The sequence below is a fragment of the Delphinus delphis genome, chromosome 16, assembly GCF_949987515.2.
Source record: "Delphinus delphis chromosome 16, mDelDel1.2, whole genome shotgun sequence".
NCBI lineage: Eukaryota > Metazoa > Chordata > Mammalia > Artiodactyla > Delphinidae > Delphinus > Delphinus delphis.
In genome coordinates, this window is record NC_082698.1 from 29949196 (window position 1) to 29966188 (window position 16993).

At 53.9% G+C, this 16993-nt stretch overlaps 1 protein-coding gene across 1 annotated transcript; it reads left to right on the forward strand.

The window, feature by feature from the left end:
* Positions 1-8852: 8852 nt before the first annotated feature.
* SFRP5 (secreted frizzled related protein 5) lies at positions 8853-16993 on the forward strand. Its single transcript, XM_060034335.1, has 3 exons — positions 8853-10803; positions 12976-13053; positions 14628-16993. The coding sequence occupies exons 1-3, from the start codon at positions 10281-10283 to the stop codon at positions 14972-14974; spliced, it is 948 nt and encodes a 315-aa protein (XP_059890318.1). The 5' UTR covers positions 8853-10280; the 3' UTR covers positions 14975-16993.

The window sequence follows — 16993 nt, forward strand, 5'->3', positions numbered from 1 at the left end:
GGGTCAGACTCACTGAAGGGTGATTATGAAATCGCAGATGGAGGGACAGGCTGGCTGCCCTGCCTGTACTCAAAATATGTGCAGTAGAGTCAGATCCATCTGGAAGATTCCCAGCTGTGTGACCTTGGACAAGTTCCTCAATCACCTCTGATGTCTCATCTGTAAACAGGGATGATAATAACATCTACCTCTCAGCATTGCTAAGAGATTTAAATGAGATGATAATGAACTTAGCACCATGCCTGGACATACAAACGTCTGCCAACACTGTTTATTAATCAGAGCCCTGAGCCGGGTGCTGGGGAAGGTACGAAGGACAGGAAGTCAACCAACCACATCCCCAGGCAGAGGAGGCAGGTCGTGTGGAGCTTCCAGAAGGGAAAGAGTTCTCATTTTAGCCTCAAGGAGGTCCATGAGCCTTGGAGAGTGGCTGCAACCATGAACAGGACGAGGGGTGGAAGTGGGGAGCGGGCACAGCCCCCTCCGAGGCCAGTATTTCTTATCTTGGTCCCCAGGTCACTGCATCAGAACCACCTGAGAGTGACATATGCTGAACTGGAATCTGCAGGTGGCCCAGCAATCTGAATGGGTATTTTAACCAGCTTCCAAGCTGATGGCCTCACACTGCAAATTTGGGAACGTCTCTCCCCTCCTGGCTGTGGGGTGTGTCCTGTGACAGCCCACGTCAGCCGGCTTAGTCAAGGTAGGTCCAGGAGGCCAGGGACAATTCACAGGCACAGGAAGTCAACCCCAAACCTCATCTGCCCATCATACTTCCAACCATTAGACAAAAACAAAACACCATGGGGCATATGCAGGGGTGAGGAGGAACAGGTGGCACAATGCAGACACTGACTGATTTCAGAAGATGACCGATGAGGGTAGCCACCAACCAATCAGAACAGAGGTCTGACCAATCAGAACAGCCAGATAGGGCCCAGTCGGCTGCATGCACCCCTGGAGAGAGTTCATACTGGACAGGGGCCACTGCTGGGGACGGGAATGCTTGGTGGGTAGGGCTCTGGCCCACCCTAGCCCTTACCACACTCGACCCCTCTCATCTGTCTTATCTGTTGAGTTCCCACAAGCCACATTATTTGAAAACAGGATCTCCTTACTTTAAAAACACCATTGGTGAAAAGTGTTGATCCATGAGTGCTTCACAAGGGCTCTGCCAGCCTTTGGGGCAGGACAACCCTTGGTCGTGCAGGGCTGGGCTGGACGACACAGGAAGTTAGCATCCTTGGTCCCTGCCCAGTAAATGCCAGCAGCAGCCCCAACGGTCCTGATGACCAAACCCAGGCAGGGGCGGCCTATCCATCCAGCTGAGAAGCACTTCTAGCCCAACTCCCCCTGCTTTACAGCTGAAACAACTGAGAGCCAAGACATCGAGTGACCACAAGGCCACAGCACAGCGGGTGAGTGGGGAACTGGAGAGCCAAAAGAAGCGGGCTGAGCCCAGGTCTCAGACAAACCTGACTGGGGCCTCAGTTACCCAGAAGTGGGCAGGACAGAAGTAGGGGCCCCTTCCAGAGAGCCTTGTGTGGGCACCCATGCCCTGAACCGCCGCCAGATGGAAGAACAAGGACCAGGTAGCCCCACTAGAGCCAGAACCCTCAGCGTCCGAGCACAGAAGACCCATTCTGGGGCCAGGCAAAGAAGCTGTGACCACGTCGGCGGCCCTCGGGGCAAGCACCCGGCAGTTCCCAGGCCAAGGCCCCAGCTCCCTCACAGCAGAGGACAATTGCTCCATTGGCTAGAGTGGGGGAGAGGAGATTCACTGGCCGGGGCCCTGCCCGGCTTCTCCCCACCCGTACCCTCTCCTTAATGAGGCCATTGTTTGCCCAGGGTTCCCCCAACAGCCGGCCCTCACCCCAGCCACTCCTGCCCTGGGTTTCCCCTCCACAGCCTGCCCTCCAGGACCTCCTGGGGGCTTCCTGACTTTCTCCCTTGCACTTGGAGCACAAAGGTCCCTGGGGCCTCTCTGACCTATAGCTCCCCTTACAGGCCACTCACTTCCCTCTCCCAGCCTCTGGTTTTTAAATTAATCAAAGAGGCGTGGACTGCCAATTGACTTCTGTTCAGCATGAGAGGAGTTCCATCCTGAGAGCATGTAATTCCAGTCAAAAGCAAAGAAATCTGCTCTTTTATTTACGGGCAAATGCACCATTCTGTGTTGATTTGGGGAAAGATGGTGAATAGCTTATGAAGCTTTAGTAGCTCCTTCCCAGACCCTGGGTGGTCAGGAACCAGCAGAATAGAGAATAGCTTTCAGCTGAAACATTTTATAAATCTGGGGTCCCAAGGGCCCCATGCAGCCACAGCCAGGGTTGAGAGTGGGAGCCGTGCACCACCTACCTCCTGTGATTGCACAAAACTCTTTCAGCACTCACACTAGAGCAGTTTTACACATCTTCAGGTACTTATTTAATCTTACCAACAAATCTACAAAAGGAAAGTCCCCATTTTGCAGATGGGGAAACTGAGGCACCAGGAGCTGTGTCTTACCCAAGTTCCCACATAAGCAGTAAAGGCAAAAGCCTAATCATAGGTGCCTTTGACTGCATTCAGGGCTCATTCTCTTCTCCACCGAGAGGCTTTGGGGCACCTCTCCAAGCCCCCAACTAGGAACCCACTCTAGTTGTGATTAGAAGATACTTGTGTGTTTGTTCATCGGCTGGCTGCCCCTCTAGACCTCATACTCCCTGAGGGCAGTGGCCCAGGCAACCAGGGCCAAACCTGCTGCAGCCTCATTACCTGAGTCCCACTGAAGTTTCTGCTCTGGCCCCAGGGCTCCCCTTCCCCTGCAAGGCAGTTTGGGTCAGTGCTAGACAGTATAGAACTCCCTCCAGACATTCTCACATGCAGACAGGAATCCACAAGCCACAGGGGGAAATCCGGGGTTCAAGCCCTGGCTCTGCTTTTTGGCTGTGTGACTCTGGGCAAGTTACTAAACTTCTCTGAGTCTCAATTTTCTCATATTAAATGAGGATGATAATGCCTCCCTCATAGTGCTATTGGAAAAATTAAATGAGGTAATATATGGGAAAGCACAGAGCATTATGCCAGGCACCTAGGATGCCCTAAACAAGTGTTCAAGAGAGTAGGGGGAAGGAGGGAGCGGGGGAAGTCTACGTGAGCTTAGGGGGCTTGTCCATCACCCCAAGTCCCTCAGCAAGCATCTCATGCTACCCCACTTACTCCGCTCAGTCCTCACCAGCTCTCCCCACAGTCACCCTATAGCCCTCCGGATCTTCCCTGGGCCTCCCAAGAACTCCAACAGAGACCAAGAAAGGTTAAAGGAAGCTGGCTCCCACCTGAGCCCATCTGGCTCCAAAGACTCCTTTCTCCCGCCGCCTCCTTCCACCAAGCATTCACCTGTCCAGTCAGTCATTCACTCACGCAACATGTATTGAGCATCTACTACGTGACTGGCAGTATTCTAGGAGCCAGAGGAACGGAGATGGACAAGACAGGCCTTGCCTCTGTGGAACCCTCAGCCTACTGGGAAGCCAGAAATTGAAAAAAATCAACCTAGTGAGATGATGAACAGGAGATGAGGGCTGCACAGGGACGTCTGGGGTTCTACGAGTACGCCCAGCCAGAAGGCCTGGCCTACCTGGAGCCTTGGGAGGAACTTTATGCTAAAAGCAATCAGAGCAACTGAGGGTCTCGAGCTGAAGGGTGAGGCTACCGTGTTTGCAGTTTGAAATGATTCACTCCTGCAGAGTGGAAAACAAGACCAGAAGGCAGCCCCAAGCAGTGAGGAAGGACAGCATTGAGGAGGAGCAACAGTGAGAAAGGGACAGCACAGGTGTATTTACGAGAAATTTAGGAGCAAGGAGCCACAGAATCTGGTGACAGTCTCTAAAGACCATTGTCGTACCAATGTTCAATAGTTTTAACTAACAATTATATAGAAAGCTCTCCTCTGTGCACCATTCCAAGCACTTTTGAAATGAACTCTAATCCTCCCAATAATCCTATAAGGCACTATTGTTATTATCCTCATTTTACAGATGAGGAAACTGAAGCACAGACAGGTTAAATAACTCGCCCAAGGTCAAGCAGCATTGAGGAAATTAGAATCCAGTCTTGCTCCAGAGTTCGTGGTTTTTTTTTTTTCTTCTTCCTCCTTTTTTTAAATATTTGAACATGCCAACAGCATCCGGGATCTTAGTTCCCCAGCCAGGGATCGAACCTGTGTCCCCTGCAGTGGAAGCGTGGCGTCTTAACCACTGGACTGCCAGGGAAGTCCCCAGGGTTTGTGGTCTTAACCCAAACATTTGGCTGCCTCTCTGATGTGCTTCTAGCTGGGCTGCCCACCAGCCACATCTCAGGGCTCCCAGGTGTGCTGGGGACTCAGAGAGAAGAGGAGAGCATTACTCAGCCTTCTCTCCATCCCAGCCCTGTCCAGAGACTACCAGCCATGCCCACCCTCCACCCCACTTCCTTTTGTACTTCAGACAGTCATTCTTAGACTAGACCAAGGCGCAGGCCCAAGACAAGACTGGCCTCTGCTTTTTTTGCAGAGCTACATGAGATCCAGGACAAATGGAGAGCCTGCTGGTGCCCGGGCTCATAGAAGGAAGGACTACGTCACCTCCCTAGCCACTCGATTCAGTGACAGTGAGCCCAGCCCCTCCAGGACCAGGCCCCCACTGCCACCAGGGCACCCAGAGATCCTGAACAGGCCTTCTTGAACTGCTGCCCACAGCACAGGTTGTGCAGCAGGAAGGCTCGGCGCAGCTGGGGGCCTAGGGGACAGATGTTGACTTTGCAATCAACAAAACTAAAACGCTGGAAAGTAAAGCAGTGCTGTAGGTGTGGTAGGAAGAGCACTGGACTGGAAGTCAGGAAGGTCAAGTTCTAGTTTCCTCTTATAGAAAGTGGTGGGGGATGGGAGGATGCTGGGGGACAATAGAAGTGGTTCCCTGTTAGCACTAATAGTTCTCTTAACTTCACAGACCACTCACCCTGCGCTCTTTGCTGAGCACTCAGCAGCAGCTGCTATGAAAACAGGTGTCCCAGCAGAGGAACACTGAGACTGTAAAAGGCAGACACTTCCAGGAGGCTCTGGAACAAGGACAAGATTCTTTCTCACCTCTTCGGGCATCCCAGCCCTCCAGGAGGCAGGCAAGCCTGTGCTGGCAGGACCTCCTCACAGCCAGGGATGGAAGAGGTCCCACCTCAAGCCAAGGCTCCTCACAGCCTCACCTCCATCATCATTCCAGCCCCCTTCCTCTTCACTATCCTCAAGACAGCCCCATGGAGAATGCAGGGCAGAGACTGCATTCCTCCTCATGTCCGCAGATGAGTAAACTGAGACTCAGGGTGTGGGAAGGACTTGCTATTAAGTTGAAAACATACAACTCAGATCTTCAGAATCCAAGCATGGTGCGCTCCCCACTGCTACACACTGCCTCTCCCAGAGGCTTTGCAGAGGCATGAATGGGGCAGATCTCTTGGCTCCTGGCTCTGTTATAGCTCTGATCACAGAGCTACTGTACGCCAGGCACTCTGCCAGGTGCTTCTCTCATCCTTTATCTAGTAAATCTTCACGACCACCCAGTAAATAAACGTTACTAACCACATTTTACAAATGAATAAACGCAGGTCTAAAGTTCAATAGACATGCGTCCAAAGACACACAACTAGGATGTGGTCAGAATTCACCACCAGTCAGGCTGACTCAAAGCCCTGGCTCCTCCCACTACACTTCACTGCCTTCGTGTGTCTGTGTCCTCCACATGGGCTGGGACTGAGACTCTTACTCGTGTATGCCTGGCCCATAGCAGGCATTAGCTAAATGTTAGTTCATGGAATTATTTTTCCCAAGACTAAAGATTAAAAGGAACAAAGAAGGCTATTTCATACAGATAAAAATTACAATCCAACCAGAACATACAATAATCACAAAACTTTATGCTCCAGGGACTTCCCTGGTGGCGCAGTGGTTAAGAATCTGCCTGCCAATGCAGGGGACACGGGTTTGATCTCTGGTCCAAGAAGACCGCACATGCTGCAGAACAACTAAGTCCGTGCGCCACAACTACTGAAGCCCACACACCTAGAGCCTGTGCTCTAGAAGCCATCGCAGTGAGAAGCCTGCGTACCGCAACAAAGCGTAGCCAAGTAGCCCCCACTCATGGCAACTAGAGAAAGCCCGCAAGCAGCAGCGAAGACCCAACGCAGCCAAAAATAAATAAATAATTTTTTTAAAAAAAAGAAACTTTATGCTCCTAACAACACAGCTTCAAAGTATATAAAGCAAAATTGAATCAAAAGAAAAAAAAAGAAAAGAAAAGGAAAAATTAGCAAACCTCACAAAGTAGATTTTATACACCTCTATCAGAAATGAACAGAGGAAGTAAGCCAGTGGTTCTTGAACTTTTTGGTCTCAGGACCTCTTTACACTCTTAAAACTTATTGAGGTTTTAGATTAAATCAAAGAACTTTTGTTTATATAGATATCTACCATTTATATCAACATCTACAATGGTTAAAATGAAAACTGAGAAAAAATTTATATATTAATTCATTTCAAATAACCATAATAATCCCTTATATGTCAACATAAATTTTTGTGAAAAGTAATTACATTTTACAAAACAAAAAAATTTAGTGAGAAGAGTAGCACTGTTTCACCTTTTTTTTTTGGCTGCGTTGGATCTTCGTTGCTGTGCAGGCCTTCTCTAGTTGCGGTGCGCGGGCTTCTCACTGCGGTGGCTTCTCTTGTTGTGGAGCTCAGGCTCTAGGCACGCGGGCTTCAGTAGTTGTGGCGCGCGGGCTCAGTAGTTGTGGCTCACAGGCTCTAGAGTGCAGGCTCAGTAGTTGTGGCGCATGGGCTTAGTTGCTCCGCAGCATGTGGGATCTTCCCGGAGCAGGGCTCGAACCCGTGTCCCCTGCACTGGCAGGTGGATTCTTAACCACTGTGCCACCAGGGAAGCCCTGTCTTACACTTTTGCAATCTCTTTCATGTCTAGTTTAATAGAAGATAGTCAGATTCTTATACCTCCTGCATTCAATCTGTTGTATGTTGTTTTGGTTGACATATATGGAGAAAATTTGGCTTTACAGAGAAACGTAATTGGAAGAGTATTTTAATAGCCTTTTTAGATATTATGGCTATCAAATTGATACTACAAAAAAATTGACAGGTGACAATTCCTTAAATGTTGGTTGTAATGTAGAATCTGAATCCACATCAATAAACTTTTCTTACTCAACAGAGTAAAATCCTTAAAATCCATTGGTCTATCTTGCACCTTGAGTGGATCTTCAAATTACGTACAATTTTGACAATTCGCGGACTCCCTGAAAGGCACTTGGGGGCCCTCAAGGGAACCCTGACCACAAGGAGAACCACTGAAGTAGGCACTAAAAAAGTAGAAAAATGTAGGATTTGATCACATAATTAGCAATTTTTTTTTGGCCGCACCGCATGGCTTGCGGGATCTTAGCACGCAGTCCTAACCACTGGACTGCCAGGGAATTCCCCATAAGTAGCAAGTTTAACCTAAGAGTTCTCTATGTAGAACTTTGCTCACAACAAACCATGAATACACATTTTGAACAAGTGGTTCCCTCCATCAGCTGGGGGAAACGTGTGCCTGGACAGACAGCAGACGCTCCAAGATGGACAGATGCCCAGCATGCCAGGTATCCCAGCCAGCTGCCTAGACCCTGGGACGGCCTCATCAGAAAGGGATACGACATCAGAGCGCAGCCTCTTCCTTTCTCTGGCCACAGGGGGAGAGCGTCCTTGAACAGCTACCCCAGGGTGTAGCCCCCCACCTGGGTTCCTTTCCTGTGAAGGGCTTCCCTCCTCAATCTCATCATGGGCCCCATGTCAGGGCGCCTCAGGGGTCCGCAAGGCAAAGTTGCCGGGTAACTACCCATCCTCCTCTTCCAGAAAGTTTCTAGCCTGGCCCCTCTGCTCTTCGGAGCCCCTGGAACTGCCAGGTACAGACTCTCCTGGCTCTCAGACCATGTGCAGTCCTTACATAAGCAGCAGCAGGAACAATGCCTCACTCTGTCCAGGCCAGGCACTGGGATGCCAAGAACAGCACAGGAGACCAGCTACACAGGGAGCCAGCACCTTGTACAACCATCTGGGAACTCCAACACCCCCGCCAGGGACTGAAACCACAGCTCCCCTGGAGTGCAGAACCCCTGCCAAGCCCAGAGGGGGTGGTGAGGGGTAAGCTGGAGTGCAAGGAGCAGAGCTGCCGCTGAGAGTCCCAAACCAGAGCCAGGGCCAAGGTGTCCGAGGGAGTTTTCAGAACACATGCATTTCTACCCTAAAGCCACACATCCTTTGGCAATCTAACATTCCTAGGTATCTACTATGTGCTGGCATTGTGCAGGAGGCTTTCTTTCCATGCACCATCCTGTTTGCCCCTCACAATAACTGCTGAGGTGGTTCTATTTTACAAACAAAGAAGTGAAGGGTGAGAATGGCTAAGTATTTGCCCAAGGTCACTCAGAGAGTATACACTTGGATTTGAACCTGGCTCTTTCCGTCTGCAGAGTCCAGGCTCTTGCACCATTACTACACTGTCTGGCCCTGCAGAGAGCGGTCCTTCACCTTCTGAGTGGTCATCCCCAGAACCTCTTCACGCTGGGGTTGGGAGAGGGAGAAGGGGCAGGAAAGCTTGTTCTCCCCAGACCCAACTAGGTCATCCTGGACATCAAAAGAACATCCTGTCCCACCCTAGGGCTCTGTCTGCTTAATTTTCTTCTGCCTCCTCTGCCCTGCCTTGTGTCTTTTTCTCACAACTGGATCAGATGAAGCAGGGCCTATGTCTTTTGTATTTCTGTAGCCCCATCTGTGGGATACACACCTCAAGCCTTGCACACAGTCAGTTCCCCAGCTAGGTTCTCAGGAAAGAGCCCCCCACCACCACCCCCAAGCCTCTTGTCCAAAGCTCCTCCCACAGGAAAGCCAATGGCAGGCAGGGTCCAGACAAGGAAAAGACCCCAGACATGGGGTTCCTGAAAGCTGCCTCCTCTGTGATGCCTCCCTGGATATCCTCTTCAATTCCTTCCTTCTCTAGGCTCCCAGAGGAGGTACAGTCTCCTCCCTCAGCATTTCCTACCCTAGGCTGGAATTTATCTTAGGGCAGAGTAGTTAAACCCTGGCCTTTGGAACCCAACACCTGGACTCAAATGATGGCTCCTTCATCTATTAGCAATGTGACCAAGGGCCAGTTACTTCACCTCTCTGAGCACCTCCCACCGCAGTCATTAAGCCTGCAGACTCAGAACCCAGACCTCCTGGTCATATCTGGGCTCTGACTCTGGAATCAGACTTCCTGGGTTCAAGTCCTGGCACCAATCTTTACTTAACCTTTTTGTCTCAGTGCCTTTATCTGTAAAGTGAGGATAGTAATAGTATCTGCCCACCTAATAGCATTATTATAAGAATTAAATGAGGTAGTTTATGCAATATGCTCAGAACAGACTTGACACACAGGAAGCACCCAATAAGTGTTAGCTATCATTGGAAATGGTTGATAAGGTCGTGAAGTGCTGTGCAGTGTCTGAAGCACTTAATAAGCGCTCACTAAATAGTAGGTATGATTATCTTTGCCCCCACTAAGCTGTGATGTCCCAGAGGTGGGTTCTGGATCATATCCCTCTCTGATTTCCCAGCACCTCGAGCCTTGCACACAGTCAGCACGCTGCCCAGCACCAAGCAGGAGCTCAATAAATGCGTGAGGACTGGGAGTGAAGAACTTGCCTGCCTGGACCAGGAGGGTGTGGGCAGCCAGGAGCCTCCTGCCGAGAGAAGGGAAAACCGAGGTGTCAGGGAAGAGAAAACAGAGCAGAGTGGTAAGGGCCGAGACGGAGAGATAACCAAGTGAAGTGAGTGAGAAAAGGAACAGGAGAGGCTGTGGCGGAGAGAGATAAGGAGGAAGGATGGAGAAGGCGAGGGGCGAGGAAGAAGCCTAGGGAAGTGAGGGAGCCCCGGGGAGAGGCGCAAAGCGAGGCTGGGTCAGTGGCAGGGGAGTGGGCGAGCGGGAGAGGGGCGCAGGAGCCGGCGCTGAGCGGGACGCACAGGCCGCGGGGCAGGAGGTGCAGGGGGGGCGCCACCCTGCCTCCCCGCCTCGGGGAGGGGGCCGGGCGGCCGGAGATTGGCTGGGGCGCGCGGCGAGGCCGGGGCTGGAGCTTCAAGGTGGGAGGCGCCAGGATCACTGTGCGCGCGGGCGCGAAACGAGGCTGCCACCCACTTGGGCGACCTCAGCGGCAGGGGAGTATCGGGGGCCTGTGCAGCCATGCGGGCGGCGGCGGGGGGCGCGCGGGCGGCCGCGCTGGCGCTGCTGCTGGGGGCGCTGCACGGGGCGCCGGGGCGCGGCGAAGAGTACGACTACTACGGCTGGCAGACCGAGCCGCTGCACGGGCGCTCGTACTCCAAACCACCCCAGTGCCTCGACATCCCCGCCGACCTGCCGCTCTGCCACACCGTGGGCTACAAGCGCATGCGGCTGCCCAACCTGCTGGAGCACGAGAGCCTGGCCGAGGTGAAGCAGCAGGCGAGCAGCTGGCTGCCGCTGCTGGCCAAGCGCTGCCACTCGGACACGCAGGTCTTCCTCTGCTCGCTCTTCGCGCCCGTCTGCCTCGACCGGCCCATCTACCCTTGCCGCTCGCTGTGCGAGGCCGTGCGCGCCGGCTGCGCGCCGCTCATGGAGGCCTATGGCTTTCCCTGGCCCGAGATGCTGCACTGCCACAAGTTCCCCCTGGACAACGACCTCTGCATCGCTGTGCAGTTCGGGCACTTGCCCGCCACCGCGCCTCCAGGTAGCGCTGCCGCCGCCGCCATCTCCCTACCCCCAGCCCCCAGCGCCCCGCGCGCTCCGACGGGATAGATGCCGCTCCCCCAACCCCTTAGCACAGCTCTTCAAGCCCCCAGAGGTGCCACACACACACGTCTTTGCTCAGCCCTGCATGACGCCCGAAGCCTACCAGCCTTCCCACCTGCGGCTGTGGACATTCCCACTGGTTCTCCCCCATTCCAACTCCGTTCCTGAAACCTCCCCCACTTCCCTCACAGCTCCCACCTTCCCAAGCTTCTGGAATCCCTGGGGGAGCCCAATGCTGTCACTCCATCCTGAGGCCTCCAATAAATGCCTTATCACCTCTCTCAGCCCACAAATGCCCACGCTTGCTAAGCACACTCTGGGCTATGAATTCCACCCTGTCCCCATTTTCTGCACGTGGGAACCCTAAATTTTCCCACTCTTTCCCCAGTCCCCCAGGTTGGGAGACCTTTGGGTAAGACTCAGTGCAGAAGAGTGAGCAGATTGCCAGGCTTGGCCCCTGACAAGGAGCCCTTGGGCAAGTTGCTCAACTTTGAGCCTTGGTTTCCTCATCTGTAAAATAGGAAGCAATCCCAGGTTCCCAACATTTATGAGATCCTAAGTGCCACCTCCCACCCACCCACCCCCAATCCCATTACCCCTAATTCCTCTCTGGTCTCAGCCCCCCCTTCACTGTGCACCCCCTCTTCCAGACTCCTTCCAGGCAGAGTAAGCCCAGGCTGGGCACCAGACAGGAGAATAAACAGTGGCACCAAGCAGGGCAGCTTTGCCTGGGTGGCTAATACCCAGAATCTAGGGAGCCCCTGGCTCTGGGACTCTCCCAAGGGGCAGCACCACTCCCCCATTTTCCAGTTGACCCGGCCCCCCAGAAACAACTGGACTCCACCACACCCCACCCACCCCTCAAAGCTAACCTCACCCATGCAGTCCCCAGTCCTACACACCCACACAGGATCTGAGAGTTGCAGCTGGGTGGGGGTCCTGTGACCAAAGAGTGTTGAGAGAAGAGAAACCCCCTATTCTCAGGTTAGTAATGGGACCAGGAAGCAGGGGAGAAAGACGCAGCTCAAGCAGAGACAGCATAGTCCCCAGCAGGGATCCTAGGCATGGCTCCTTTATTCTGGTTTTCTTGGAGCCCAAACATTAACATCCTGGAAAGCAGGGAAATCCCAGGCTTGGATTCCCACCTGGCTCTGCCCTCCCACTCTCACCCGCTTTGAGCCCCTTTCTCCCCCATGATGGGGCACCCACCAGAAGGCAGAGACACAGAGCGAGGTCAGATGCTGTGTGGTAGGACCAGAGGCAGCCCGAGGTATCTGTGTGGCCAACAGACAAACTGAGAATATTTCATACAAAAAGAGTTTTGGCTTCCCTTGAAAAATCGGAAGTTCTGGTAATGCTAAATTGGGTGCTCCTCAGTTTACCACAGTCCCTGCCCTGCCGGCGTCACTCATTTACCCACCTGTCTGGAGCCTGGGTTCCTAGAAAGACCCCGCAAACATCCCCACCCTAGCACTAGTCTAGGAGTCACAAATCCTGAGTTCTAAGCTCAATTCTCACTAGCTTTGCAGACTTGGGTAGCCACTCTGGACCTCGGTTTCCTTTTCTTTAAAAGCGGAATAATGGGGCTTCCCTGGTGGCTCAGTGGTTGAGAGTCTGCCTGCCGATGCAGGGGACATGGGTTCGTGCCCCGCTCTGGGAAGATCCCACATGCCGCGGAGCAGCTAGGCCCGTGAGCCATGGCCGCTGAGCCTGCGCGTCTGGAGCCTGTGCTCCACAGTGGGAGAGGCCACAACGGTGAGAGGCCCGTGTACCGCAAAAAAAAAAAAAAAAAAGAAAGAAAAAAGAGGAATAACGATACCTACTTCATAGGCTGAGGACTAAATGAGACAAAATTTAGAAAAAGACAGTGCACATCATGGTCACAGCTGCCAGGGTCACGGGGCAATCATGCCCACCTGGTCAGTTCTGTCCCTTCACGACCCTTTGAACTTCACAGCCACTCAGTGAGCATTACCATTATCATCATCCTGTTTCCTGATGAGGAAGTGGAGGCTTGGCAGGGGGAGGTGGCTGGTCAGTGGGGGAGCCTGAACCCTAAGTGGCTATATGGACTTTGATCCCCTCTCCCCACCCCTGCTTCTCTCTTCAGTGACCAAGATCTGCGCCCAGTGTGAGATGGAGCACAGCGCTGATGGCCTCATGGAGCAGATGTGCTCCAGCGACTTCGGTGAGTGTAGAGCCCACGTGGCCACTGCCCTCTCCCCAGAGGAATGTACCTCTTTTTTGCACGTCATCCCAGGGACTTCAAAAGCCCCTCAAGGCCATGGTCCATCCCTGGCCAGGGCTCCGGCAGCCCTCCCTTGACACTCTCTACAGAGGGGCCTCCAGGGCTGGATTCTCTTTAGGGGAAGGAGGCTTGGCCCAGAGATGGACGGAGGTAGCAGAGGGGAGAGATGGGCTCCAGGATGGAAGTGCAGCCCCCTCGTCCCTGGGCACCTCTGCCTAGTACCTGATGCACCTCTGGCCAGGGGAGCTGTGGTCACCCGTCCCACAGCTTCATCCTGGAGCCTCCCCATTCCTGGGGCAGTCAGGACTTGGCTCCTGTGCGGACCACGCAGCCCAGCATGTCGTCTTGGCCAGGTCAGCTCCCCTTTTGTGTCTTAGCCTCCTCTGTCTATGAAAAAGAGAAAGCAATGAAATCCTTCCTGCAACAGGTCTTTGATGTCGTTAGTCTGTTTGGAAAGAGGACACTACTACTGCAAGGTGTGTGCGTGCCCGAGAGAGAAAGAGGGGGTGGGGGAGAAGGAAAGAGATTTTATAACACTGTCCTTTCCTGCGTGCCCAAAGTTATTCTGTGGCTTCTCCCTGGCTGCTCCCAGAGATGGGGACCCAGAGGCCCACAGAAGGAGGACCCTGGCCTAAGTGACCGCCGCTAACTCCATTAGGCTCTCTGGCCTTCAACCACCTCCTCCACTACCCCACACACTCACACTCCTACACACACCGCAGACATTCTCTCACACACAAAAACACACAGCACCACACTCCACACTCCCACCCACACTACACAGTCGCACACAAATTACAGCAGTGGGTTCGCCCAGCAAGAGCTGGTTGTACGCGGTGCTTCCCAACCCTGCGCTCTGTGACTCAGTGGGTCACGGTGGGAGCACTTACCCATGGAAATCAGCACATGCAACAGAGAAGGGCCCCCCCACCCCCCGCCAGAGCTGGCTGTCTAGCATTTAGAGCCACCACTGCTCCAAACACCACCCCCTGCAACACACACACACACACACACACACACACACACACACACACACGCAGCCAGAAATCCATTTGGAAGCATCCCAGAGATCATGAAATCCAGCTTTCCTCCAACACAAGGACGCCCCCTCCACCAAACCCTCCCTCCAACTGGTCAGCTCCACCCCCAATATTTCCCTTCCCCAAGGAGCCCACACCCAGCTCCACTCCCCACGGAGAGCTCTCCACCCTGCACCTGGTGTCATGGAGAGGCACAGGCCAGACCTCAGTTCAACCCAGGCTCTAGAATTCAGGCACATCACCACCTCTCCAAACCTCATTTCCCCACCACGCCTCAAGGATGAAACATGATAATGCCCGTGCGAGTCCAGCACATGATGGGAGCTTCATAAATGTCAGCGTGTACACGCAGAAGCTCCATCTCCCCAAGCCCCAGGCCTGGAGCTTCAGGCAGAGCACCAAGCATGGGGCCACCAGCGTCCTGAGCAAACGTGACGGTTCTCAGGCCATCCCTCTGTCCACCCCGACACACAGTGGTCAAAATGCGCATCAGAGAGATCAAGATAGAGAACGCGGACCGGAAGCTGATTGGAGCCCAGAAAAAGAAGAAACTGCTCAAGCCGGGGCCCCTGAAGCGCAAGGACACCAAGAGGCTGGTGCTGCACATGAAGAACGGCGCTGGCTGCCCCTGCCCACAGCTGGAGAGCCTGGCCGGCAGCTTCCTGGTCATGGGCCGCAAAGTGGACGGACAGCTGCTGCTCACGGCTGTCTACCGCTGGGACAAGAAGAACAAGGAGATGAAGTTCGCGGTCAAGTTCATGTTCTCCTACCCCTGCTCCCTCTACTACCCGTTCTTCTATGGGGCCGCAGAGCCCCACTGAAGGGCACTCCTCCCTGCCCCACCCAGCCAGCTGTGCCTTGTCTCTGTCTCCACCCCTGGGGCGCACTCTCTCCTCCTGCCCACCTGGCCTCCCCCTACTCCCAGGCTGACCCAGCCCCTGCTGGAGGGTGGTTCGTGCAGAGCTGCTACCAGCACAGGCACTAAGGGATGGACATGGAGCCAGGCTGTCCTTGACCGAGGGGTTCTGGGGTCCTTGAAGGTTTCCTCCTATAGGAGCAGAGGTTTCTCAGTTGGGAGAAAGTAGGCAGAGAGAAAAGAGAGCTCTAAGCAGCCTGAGGAGGTGGTTTCCAGGATAGCCGGTGGTGTCAGCTCCCCTCTGTTGGCGGTGGGGCCTCGCCTGGGAGAGGGAAGTCCTGGTATTAGGCTGAGCTACTTGAGGGACAGTTCTTGGCCCCCAGGGCCCCTTCACGTGTCCTCATTGTAGCCCCCCCAAAAGGAAAGGGTCACAGTGCCCTCCAGGCACGCCTCCCCTCCTTCCCCGTCTCTGCCCGTTTCCCTTCCCGCTGGACCGGAGAGAAGCCCAGCCCAGCCCCGCTCCCAGACGCGCACTCCTCAGCCTCCGCATGTCCCTTTTATCCTGATGACCAGTAAATTACTGCTACTGCTGTGAGGCCATAGATACTAGACTGATGCAGGTAGGGTTTGGTTTTCTATTTTTTTTTAAAGTTTTTAATTAAATCAAAGAAAACAAACTGGTTTTAACCAGGTGATTTCTTTATCAGCTGGTTCCTCGGTGGGGTGTTCAGAAACGACTTCGCGAAAGAGGCCTTTTTGTAACCCACGGCCTGTCCACACAGACATACTTGGAATGCCTAAAAAGAGCAATTCCCATGTTTTCGCAGGATCCCCCGAGAACACGTAGAGAGGGTCACCCTTCTCATCCTCACAACGAGACTAACTGAGCGATGGAGATGACTGTCCTTTTGTCTCAGAGGAAGGACAGAGATGCCAAGTTCCCCAGCCTTCTCCCACCATCAGAAGGCTCCCACAGTCCTGCAGCATCTCCCTGACACGGGCAGTGCCTGCTCTGAGGAGCCCCCAAAAGGCTGGGCCTCTGAAGACCCAGAGGCCTAAAGGTGTCACTCCTACCCCTAGAGCTCAAACACCCCTGGGCACTGGACGTGTAGGAGATGATGGTGTGGACAGGTGCTACTCCAAGCTGGTCCCTGGACCACAGCATCAGTATCACCTCAGAGCTGGTGAGAACCACAGAAGCTCAGGCCCCACCCCACACCTGCATTTTAATACATAAACCTTCGTATCATCTAGAGAGCTTTTACAAATTGCTGGGCTCTGCTCTAAATCAATTAAATCTGAACCTCTGGAGGGTGGTCCAAAATCAGCATTTCTAGATGCCCACTGGGGTGGTGTGCAGTCAGGGCTGAGAACCTCCATCCGGATAAGCCGACAGCTAAGGCAGGAGGGCGAGGGGCTGAGGCTACCTCAGGCTGGAAGGGTCCTGGTCCTGCACGCGGGAAGCGGACCAGCTATAATGCCTCAGGAGGCTTCTTCAGCGAGCTCAGTGCAGATGGAGGCTGCTACCTTGAGCTGGATGGGACAGTGAGGGGAGAAGCCTTGAAACGGAGGTGACAGGCTGCTGTCAGTAACGCGTCCAGAACTTGGGAGGGGTGGTGCCCGGAAAGAGTCCTGAGGTGACCGCCAGCAGATGCTGAGGGACAGGGCAGACGTACCCAGAGCAGGGGGCTGGGGACACCCCCAGAAGGCTTTCCTCACCAACTGGGGTACAGCTGGGATGCCAAGTCCAGTCAAGGCCTGCTGATCCTCCAAAACAATGGAGCCACGTTCTCCTGAGGTGAGGAAAACCCTAGCTTGCTCCCGCAGCTCTCAGAGGAGCGCGCTGCCACAGAGAAACAAGGGGCCAGTGCGGGCTCACAGGTGGTCTGACAGCCTGCCCATAAGTCACCTCCCTGGCAGTCAGGTGCCCCACACAGGTCAGAGGCGGCCGCGGCCTGCGTGTTTCTCCTCACCTCTGAGGAAG